Raw genomic sequence first — 10,312 nt, 5'->3', positions numbered from 1 at the left:
CTGTTCACTGCAGGGCCAGAAAAGGTACCACAACTACCTTTTCTTTCTCATACAGCTTTTTGTTTTTCCTGGAGTTTTTAGTGGCCTTTTCCTTGTACTCTTTGCTTTTATTATAGTCTTTGTTTTCTTCAACCTCTACATCTAGCCAACTACCTTGTCAGGTCTTCTTTATTTCAGAGACCTACTGCCCAGGATCCTCTATTCTCCTGCACAAATGTGTACTGGTTGTAGGCCTCTATACAGTTAACATCTGGGACTTAGCTTCTTTCTGGGGGTGGACACATTATTTCATTCCTGACTATCTTGTTTTACACCTTTATTTTGCTTTAGCACATCCTCAAATAACTTCCCCCCCGCAAAAAAAAGAGGAGGTAAATTTTCTGAGTTTTCCATGGCTAAATTGATAGTTGGGCTGGATATAGAATTCTAGGTTAAAAACCATTTTCCTCAGAAATTTTAAAGACAAGCTTTGTTGCTAACTCTGCTGCCAGTATGATTCTCCTCCCCTTGTAGGTGACTTGTTTTTCCACTTAGAAACATTTAGGAATCCTTTGTTCTTGGTGCAATGAACTTTTATAACAAAGATCTTTTGACATCTGTAGTGCTGGGCATTCAGTAAACACTTTTAAGCCAATGACATCCTTCAGCTCAGGGAAATATTGATTTCTCTTTCTTCTCCATGTTCTCCATTCTTTCTGAATCCCCTTTCTATAACCCAGAATTAGATTTCCTTTTAACTTTATTTTATTTATTTATTTTTGGCTGCATTGGGTCTTCATTGCTGCACGTGGGCTTTCTCTAGGTGCGATGAGTGGGGGGCTGCTCTTCATTGCGGTGTGCGGGCTTCTCATTGCAGCGGCTTCTGTTGTTGTGGAGCACAGGCTCTAGGTACGTGGGCTTCAGTAGTTGTGGTTCGCAGGCTCTAGAGTGCAGGCTCAGTAGTTGTGGCGCACGGGCTTAGTTGCTCTGCAGCATATGGGATCTTCCCAGACCAGGGCTCAAGCCCATGTCCCCTGCATTGGCAGGCAGATTCCTAACCACTGCGCCACCAGGGAAGCCCTAGATTTCCTTTTGATCCTTTTCTCTCACATTGTCTTGATATTTTGGTTCTACTTTCTAGGAATATTCTCTGTATTTTATTTTCCAATTCTGTTTGCCAAAAAGCTCTTTCTTTTCTTAATTCTTTTTAAATAGTATCCTGTTCTTGTTTTCTGGATGCAATATATATTGTTGAATATCTTCATTTCTGAATCTCTGAAGATGATCAGAATTTTTAAGTTTCCTTCAGTTTCTCAAATTACCTCTCGTACTCTGGAGTGCTTTTTTCTCTTGGTCTGTCACTCCTATGTTAGCAGTTTTCTCAAATGCCTGGTGATGCTTCGCTGTTCATGTGTAATAGTGAAATCATAAAAAGCTGATTGGGAACCTATGACTTCAGGAGCCTATTGCCTGGCAGATGTCACTTTAGGGTGACCAGACAGGAATCAGACATATCTCTGGCTGGTTCAAGAAGACCAACAGGGCTTCCCTGGTGGTGCAGTGGTTGAAAGTCCGCCTGCCGATGCAGGGGACATGGGTTCGTGCCCCGGTCCAGGAAGATCCCACATGCCGCGGAGTGGCTGGGCCCGTGAGCCATGGCCGCTGAGCCTGCGCGTCCGGAGCCTGTGCTCCGCAACGGGAGAGGCCACCACAGTGAGAGGCCCGCATACCACAAAAAAAAAAAAAAGAAGAAGACGACCAACAAAATTGATAAATCTCCAGCCAAAATGAACAAGAAAAAAAGAAAGACAAAAATTACTAGCATGAGGAATGAAAGAGGTGACATCACTACAGATTCTTTAGATATGAAAAAGATAACAAGGGAATATTAGGAAGAAATTGTGCCAATAAATTTGACAACTTAGGTGAAATAGATAAATTCCTTTAAAAAAAAATTACAAACTCCAAAAGCTGACCCAAGAAGAATAGATATTCTGGGGATGGATAGTGTTGGTTGCATAACAATGTGAATGTACTTAATGCCACTGAACTGTATACCGAAAAATAGTTTTAAAAGGGCAATTTATGCTATGTATATTTTACCACAATAAAAAAGAAGAAATAGATAGGCTAAATAGCCCTGTATCTATTTTTGAAAGTTGAATTTGTAATTAAAAATCTTCACACAAGGAAACTCCAAGCCCAGGTCCACAAGCTTCATTTGTGATTTCTACCAAAAATAAGAAGAAATAATATCAATTTTACACAATCTGTTTCAGAAAATTGAAGAGGGGATACTTCTCAACTCATTCTATGAGGCCAGCGTATCAAAACCTAACAAAGACATAATAAGAAAAGATAATTACACACCAATATACCTCGTGAACATGTATGTGAAAATCCTTTTTGAAAGTCAGCAAATCAAATTCAACGACGTATAAAAAGATAATACATCATGATCAAATGAGATTTGTCCCAGGAATGCAAGATTGAGTTAACATCTAAAAAAATCAATTTAGGGCTTCCCTGGTGGCGCAGTGGTTAAGAATCCGCCTGCCAACGCAGGGGACATGGGTTTGAGCCCTGGTCCGGGAAGACCCCACATGCTGCGGAGCGACTAAGCCCATGCGCCACAACTACTGAGCCCACGTGCCACAACTACTGAAGCCCGCACGCCTAGAGCCTGTGCTCCGCAACAAGAGAAGCCACTGCAATGAGAAGCCCACGCACCACAACAAAGAGTAGCCCCCACTCACCGCAATTAGAGAAAGCCCGCATGCGGCAATGAAGACCCAACACAGCCATAAATAAATAAATAAATAAAAATTTTAAAAAATCTATTTATTTCACCATAAACAAATTATAAAAGAATTATTAACAGAATAATATGTAACATATGTTAACATAATATATGCTATATATAACTTACATAATATATTAACAGAATATGAAAGAAAAACCATATGATAATCTCAATAAATTCAGAAAAAGCATCAGATAAAATCCAACATCCCTTCCTATTTAAAAATTAAGTAAACTAGGAATAGAAGGGAACTTCCTCAACCTGATAAAGGGCATCTATGAGAAAAATTATAACATTATACTTCATGGTGAAATACTGAATGCTTTGCCCCTAAGCTCAGGAGCAAAGCAAGGATGTTCACTCTCAATTCTCTTCAACATTTTACTGGAGATTATTCTCAGTGCAATAAGGCAAGAAAAGGAAATTAGAGACATCCAGGTTGGGAACGAAGAAGTAAGACTGTTGAGTCACGAACATTATTGTTTACATAGAAAACCCTATGGAATCTAAAAAAAGTTACTAGAACTAATAAGATTTTAGGATGGTTACAGGATACGAGATCAATACATTTCTATATAATAGCAACCCAAAATTGGAAATTGAAATGATTTCACACACTACAGAATGTCACTTGAATCCCTAATAGAACATCCCCAAGTTGGGTACAGAGGCCCCAAGTTGAATCAACCTCAGACTTTTGCTTCCATCCCCCAGTGCTGCAATGAGGTTTACACCATAATAATTTCTCCCCTTCTATCCATATCCAGTTGCTGTTTATGGAAGGGTTAAGGCTGCAGGTGTTGATTAAATTTCCCAGGGAAACTTTGTAAAGCAAGCAAAAGAAGGCTCTGACGTCAGAAGCCTGAGGAACAGCAGCACTTGGGGCAGGTAGAATTGCAGAGGAAGCGAGACGTGGGGAGAAAGCCAAGGGATGGTCGAAGGAAGCATGGTGGTCAAGGAGGTGATGGGTTCCGAAGAGACCACGGAGCCCAGCACTGTGAGCCTGTCCCTGGTGTACTCTTAGCCCAGCACCCTGGATCCCAGGCCCAGGCTGAACGTGGAGGAAGCCAAATCCCAGGAGCAACACCAGCCATTCAAGGACACTCTCCAGCCTCTACATCTCTAGGGAGAGGCCACAGCACATTCTAATCCTTCTGGTCTAATCCTGGGAGCAATTCTTCTCAGCCAGAGCCAAGGCTGTCACTTCCTGCCACACTCCAGGCTCGTAGAGACTCAGCTTGCCCATTGCCATGATGGCCCCACCAACAACTTCTATCCAGTACGCTGGGGAGCAGAGAATGGGACAGCCTGGTGGCTCCTAAGCTTCCAGGAAGGGGACTGGGGCGGGGTGGGGGGGCTCCCCCAAGGAGTCAGTCTCTCCTGCAGAGGATGACTGGAGCTCATAAATAACCAGACGGGTGTCAGCATCACCTCAAATTAAGCACCTGGGGTGAGAACTCTGGCCCAGAGTTGGATATGGATGACCCCAGGGTGTGATGGTGTGAGAAGCCAGGGGAAGAGAGGACAGATTTCAGGGCAGGAGAGGCCAGGGTTAAAGTGAATGGCAAATCTGAAGCCTGGCCAGAGAGAGTGGAGAAAGGGGGCAGAGGGGCAGGAATGGAGAAAGGTGAAGTTCATCTGGGGTGTGATGGGGAACCCCACACAGTTGTAGGCTCCAGGGTAGGATGGCATGCGGGACAGGGGAGTAAAGAGTTTCTTGAGTGAAATCTGCATTCAGGTCCTGACTTCCTGAATGATCAGCTGAGGGACTTTCGGCAAATGAACCTCTTCTCATTTTCTGTGTTGATTCAATGAGCTGAAGCATATAAAGTGCTCCTCACAATACCTGGGCTAGAAGCCCTCAATGAACGGAAGTGACCACGGTTAGTATTCGCCCTAATGGAGGACGGTGATGGATCACGGAAGGTGGAGGGAGCAGACGTGGAGGATAGGGCTGGTGACCCTGGCAAGGATGGGCGAGGGGACGGCACATGGGCTTAGGTGAGGGACAGGGAGGGAGGGGGTGGCTGGAGCAGCACCTCCAGCCCGGACTCCAGAACCCCTCAGGGACTGTCCCCGCCTGCAGCTCCCCTGCCCTCACCTCCTTCTCCCTGCCAGGTGCCAATGGATTTCCCTGCTGTGACAAGGAGTCGGTGGACATTGTGGATACACAGTGAGAACTAGTCCCCCCCATCATCGTAGGACCTCTCCCCAACCCTCCAAGATCACCAGCCCTCACCAGCTGCCATGGCTGTGAGGTTTTCATGTGTACCCACCCAGGATCTCCCTCTATCTTGCCCATTTCCAAAATCTCCCCAAGGGCAGTATCCAGGCCAAAAGGCAGCAGGGGGTGGGGGTCCTATCCTCCTCTGCTTCTGCCCCCAGCCCCTGACGTTGGAGGAGGACTGAGGGGTGGTGGGGCACACCCAAGACGTGGATGGGACCTGACCCCTTAGAGCTGCCTTTCTCTGAGGACAGCAGTCCAAGGGAAGGGTGGGCAGTTGCCTAAGGAAGGAGAGGGGTCACAGTGGCTGAGCACTGAAGGCGACGGCCAAGATGATGGCAAAATACCAACAGGAACCAAGGGCACCCTCCATATACACCCCTGCATTTCCAAGCTGAGAGCGGGCAGGTCCCAGAGAGGGCATTGCTCTGGGCTTTTCTTTCTGTGGGGAGCCGCTTTCAAGGGCACTGGCTCACTGGGATGCTGGATTAAAATGAAGATTCCTGGGCCTCACCTCCAACCAACTGTATCCCTCTTTTGCGGGTGGCAGGGGGCAACTTGGCCAGCTCTCTGGGCACTTCCAGAACTCACTGAAGTTTGAGAATGAGTCTGGAATTTTTGGTGGGAGTGGGCACAGACAGGGGAGTGAGCTGAGGGCATCTTGCCAGCTCGTGTACAAGGCAGGGGGCCTTAAGGGCTCCAGACACCGTCCCCTGAAGCCACCCCATGGAGCCCTGTAACCCACTCTGTCTCCTTCTGTCTTAGGGGTGGCATAAACCAAAACCAGTTCCAGCCAGTACAAGAGGAAGATGACATGGAGGTAACAATGGGCAGCATCACATGTTATGGGGAGGTGGGAGTCCAGGGGCAGGGCTCTTTGGGGCCTGTCTTCTCTAAAGCCCGACCAGCCCCTACCCTGGACAATTCTGGGACCCTGGCGCCAGGCCAGTGTCGGCACGAGCACGCACACCCGCCCTCACCAGCTGCCCACACCGCCTCCCTGCCCTAGGCAGGTCACTTGGAAGAGGCAAGTGTGGGAAAGGAAGTGAGAAGAAGCACGAGGGGGGCAGGGCAGGGAATGGGTGTCGGGGAGGACTTTGAGGGGGCAGGCGCCTCCTCAGCTTTCTGTTGAAACCTTTCAGCTGGAGAAAGAATTGCTAGAGCTGGAGTCCCCAGACAAAGAGGTCCTGTGCCTAGACCCAGAACTGGAGCCAGAACGGAAGCCCAAGCCTTTCCCGCAGCCAGAGATGCGCCCGGTTGTCATGCTCCAGCCCGAGGCCAAGCTGGACACAGAGCCCAAGATGAAGGTGGTTAACTTGGAACCCTTCAGTGAAGACCCTGAGCTGCAGGGGTATAAGACAGAGTCACTCCACCCCTACATGGAAGGGCTAATGCAGCAGGACATCAGCCAATGGAGTATGAGGTCAAACTCCAGCTACCTGAGTACCACAGAGGAGGACCCGCTATCCACCGACCACCGCTCCATCTGTGTGCAGACCTCCAAACACCTCTTCTGGGCAGACAAGTTCGTTCAGGCCTCAGAACACAGCCTGCAACAGGCGATCAGCATGCAGCCCATCAAGGAGAGCACAAAAGAGACCGCCTGCCACCCAGACCAGCCGTCGGCCCCCAAGGACACTGTGTGCTCCAAGAAGCAGAGCCAGGCCCCCAGTGCCCAGCCAGCTCTTCCAGACAAAGTCTCCCAGCAGCCTCCAAGCCCCCAGCCGTCCCCCTCCCCACAAACCATCGGCCTGGCAGAGCTGATCAACTTTGCATCTTCCCTGGCCATGGCCTCCTCCAGCAGGATGGACTTGCCCAATTTGGGGCATGTGATCAAAGCCCCACTCCAGATAGCCATGACGCCTTCCACAGAGCCCACTGTGGATCACACTGCCCAGCCCACTGTGGACGAGCCAGAGCAGGAAAACCTCACTCAGGATGCGCTAGAGAAGCCACCAGAGGAACCACTAGAAACCAGGGAGCCGCAGGATGCTTCAAAGCAGGAAGACAAGCACTTCCCTCACACTTACCTTGATTTCAGCAAGCCAGGGTTCAAGAGGGCCACCATTGAAGGGGAGGTGAAGTTTCTCCAGCCCCCAAACATGTCCCCTCAGCCGCAAGGAGCTGGGAAAGAGTAAGTGAGGCTGGCCCAAAGCTCCCCCAGGAGGGGGCCGTGTTATGATGTGCAGGTGGCCCCATTCCTCACACAGCCAGGTGGGGGTGGGGACAGTGGAATGAGGGACTGGCTGGGGGATGGGTGGGCTGTGATGTCTCAACCTCAAGACCTCAACCTGCTCCAGGGCAGGGACAAGGACCTGGGTTCAAAGAGGGAACTAGAATGTCGTCCTAGCGTTAGGAGGCTTCTCACCCAGAGCACAGACAGCCTCACCCTCACTGGAAATGCTCAGGCTAGTATCTTCCCTATTGAGAACCCGATGGCTCCAGCTCTGGGCCCAGGACACCTCCATCAAGCCAGGAATGAGGAACTGGGGTTCCCCAGCACCCCGTGCTTCCTGGTGTTGAATGACCACAACAGATCACCAGCCGCCCACCCGCGTGGCAGGAAGAGGCCTTCTTAGCCCCAGGGCCTTCCTCGGAGAGGCCTCTGGGCTCACCCCTCTCTTTTGACCTTCCCACCAAGGCCCAAGTGACACTCTCTCTCTCTCTCTTGCGTTGCAGTTCGGGAGGGGGTCCATTATTGCTGAAAATCCATTTTAAGCTGTCGTCCCCCACTTCCCCAGAGAAGACTAGACAAAACCAGTAAAGCCTACAGTGCTGGCCCCCGGCTCAGACATTTTGTGCAGATGCTCCTGGACCAGTGAACTCCTCTGGCTGCAGCATCCTGATCTCGATTTTTTTAGGGATGCCACCCCCACTGTAGCTACCCCAGCAGCCCCTGCCCCCTGAGGGCTCTGCCAGCCCTGTTTTGTGCCTGCTCACTCCCCATGGGTGGTCCCACTTCCCCTGCACCCAGCCGGACCTCCCAGCCAGCAACAGACTCGTGACTAGGGGAGGCCTCAGTGGTGCCCTTTCTGAGGCTTCTGTTTCTTAGATGTAAAAGGGGGCACGTTGGGATCGCCTGAGGCGAGAGCCTGCTGGGGGTGGGGCTGGGCAGGTGAGAAGGCTTCTGGAAGGAGTTCTTCCTGCTTCTCTCCATGGGGAAGGCCTGGCATGGGAAAGGGGTGGTGTCCAGGGCTTGAAGGAGGGCAAGAATGAAGCTAAAGGATTGGTCCTCCAGGGGCCACCGCCTTGAGTCTGAGGTACCTCCAGCGTAGGGGAGAGCCCATGTGTAATGATGCACTTCTGCACACAACCCAGACACACACACACACACACACCCCAGCAGCTGACCAGCATGTTACACACACAGATATTCACATGACATAGCCACATGCAGACCAAGGAAGCATGGTCCACACGTGCCGTGCACACAGGCACACACAAACACAGTACCTGTGACCCAGACATATGCACACAGACGCAGAAGCCTCCCCACGGCGGGGGAGGACAGGCAATGTGGAGAACCTTCTGGAAGAGGAGATGGCAGCAAAGGAGGGAAGAGAACTTGGAGTGTGGGGATGGACATGGGCAGGAAGAGGGAAGTTGGGGGGGAAGAGAAGGGGAGGCAGCATCGAGGCTTGGGACCTGGTGAGCCCTGAGACCTACTCTGGGCCAAGGCTCCCGATGCAGTGAAACCTCCACCTTGCAGATCCTCAGAATCCTGCCCCACCTTGAGACGGGGCTGAGGAGGGAGGTGCCCAGGGCCTGGGAGAATGGGATTAGGAAGGGGTGAGCAGTTAAGAATGGGCCAGGGCCAGAGAAGGGGGCAGGAGGCTGGAAGGAAGGATGAAGAGACCCAGAGGTGAGTGTCTGGCTGTTGGGATGCATCTTCCCAAAGTATTTTGTTAATGTGGTTTGTGGGTTTGCATCGTTTGGAGGAAGGGCTCCTGCCCTCCCGGGGGTCCTGGGGTAAGGTGGGCCACAGCCCCAACTTGGCTAGATCCCACCCTCCCACGCCTTGACTTGGGGCCTCTGGGGCCTGCTTCTCCCCTGGGCCTCAGCCATCCTGTTAGCTTCCAAGTGGAGTCACAAATTTACATGCCTTAAGGGAGGCAGAAACATAAAAGACAAAAACTGCAGGTTCCCCAGCAGAGAGGCGCAGGCCAGTGGTGAGGGAGAAGGGCCCCCCTGCCAAAAGTTAAGATCCACCCGGAAGCCAGCTTGGGGACTGTGGACCTGGGACACTGGACCGGCCTCCGAGCCCGTGACTGCCCTTCACGCAGCAGGGGACGGAAGACCAAGATATCACCATCGGCAAAGAGAACGTCCAGGTGACGAGGGCAGGGGGAAGGTCCGCCACTCCTCCAAGCTACTGCCCCCGGAATCCCCCAGGGAGAGGACTGTGGCTGCAGGCTGGCGGGGGCGGCGCGGGTCCTGGGAGGGGAAGCTGTGCACCCACAGGTCTGGTCTCAGGTCCCCTGGAGTCTGGCACTCAAGTGGGCTGGGCCCTTCGGCCCTGTCTTCTCCCCGCCTCCAAGGCCTCCACAGAAGCCTCAAAGACTGCTCACGTGAGACCCAGGAGAGGAGCAGGCCGGGAGGACGCAGGGGAGGAGGCTGCAGCAACGCGTACCCTGCTGACCCAGACAGAAGCAGCAGCGGCCACAGCCACGGGCTGAGCAGCCCTCCCAGGGGGCAACGGAGTTCAAGGGCCTTGCGGCCACCCGTACAATACAGACAGGCCCAAGCGCTGGGTCTGAGAAGTGAGAGCAGGGACTGAGGCCAGGCCTGGGGTGCTGGGTTTGGGGAAAGGCCTGCCTGGCCCTGGCATCTCTCTGCAGCAGGTACAAAAGCCTTTCCAGTCTCCTTCCCACTAGGCGGCTTTGCAGACAAGAACCTGCTGCCCCTGACACCCGGGCAGCTGGCAGGTGAGGGCCTCAGGGCTGGGAGCAGGGAGGAAAACTAGGGGGTGCTCAGAGGAGAATACAATGGAGTTGCCTGCCCAGAGGCTGGGGACACAGTGAGAAACCAGTGATTGTATTGTAACCTCTCCATGCCAGCCTAATTTGCTCATCTCTGCAATCCCAGGACTTGTTGCTGTGTGTGTGTGTGTGTGTGTGTGTGTGTGTGTGTGTGTGTGTGTGTGTGAAGGAGGGAAGGAGGGATGGGATTGGTGGATAGCAAGGTATTTGGATGGTGGATGGATGGATGGTGGATGGACAAACAGGATGAAAGGAAGAAGGGAAACTGGGAGAAAGGATGGAAAACAAGAATCTGAGGTCCCTGCCCTGCTGGGGTTTGCAGCTGTG

At 51.7% G+C, this 10,312-nt stretch overlaps 1 protein-coding gene across 1 annotated transcript; it reads left to right on the top strand.

Moving 5' to 3' along the window:
* The first annotated feature begins 5,771 nt into the window (after window positions 1-5,771).
* Window positions 5,772-9,369, top strand: SPATA32 (spermatogenesis associated 32). The gene is made up of 3 exons (XM_022565214.2): window positions 5,772-5,826; window positions 6,149-7,140; window positions 7,686-9,369. The coding sequence occupies exons 1-3, from the start codon at window positions 5,821-5,823 to the stop codon at window positions 7,768-7,770; spliced, it is 1,083 nt and encodes a 360-aa protein (XP_022420922.2). The 5' UTR covers window positions 5,772-5,820; the 3' UTR covers window positions 7,771-9,369.
* The last annotated feature ends 943 nt before the right edge of the window (window positions 9,370-10,312 follow it).

The sequence above is a fragment of the Delphinapterus leucas genome, chromosome 19 (assembly GCF_059928025.1).
Source record: "Delphinapterus leucas isolate spDelLeu-1000000601 "Yukka" chromosome 19, BTC_Dleu_Yukka2, whole genome shotgun sequence".
NCBI classification, from domain to species: Eukaryota; Metazoa; Chordata; class Mammalia; order Artiodactyla; family Monodontidae; genus Delphinapterus; species Delphinapterus leucas.
This window is presented reverse-complemented; position numbering and strand designations above follow the sequence as displayed.

Coding starts and splice junctions, on each gene's coding strand:
- SPATA32 (XM_022565214.2), top strand. Junction 7,141..7,685: donor CCGCAAGGAGCTGGGAAAGA/GTAAGTGAGGCT, acceptor CTTGCGTTGCAG/TTCGGGAGGGGGTCCATTAT.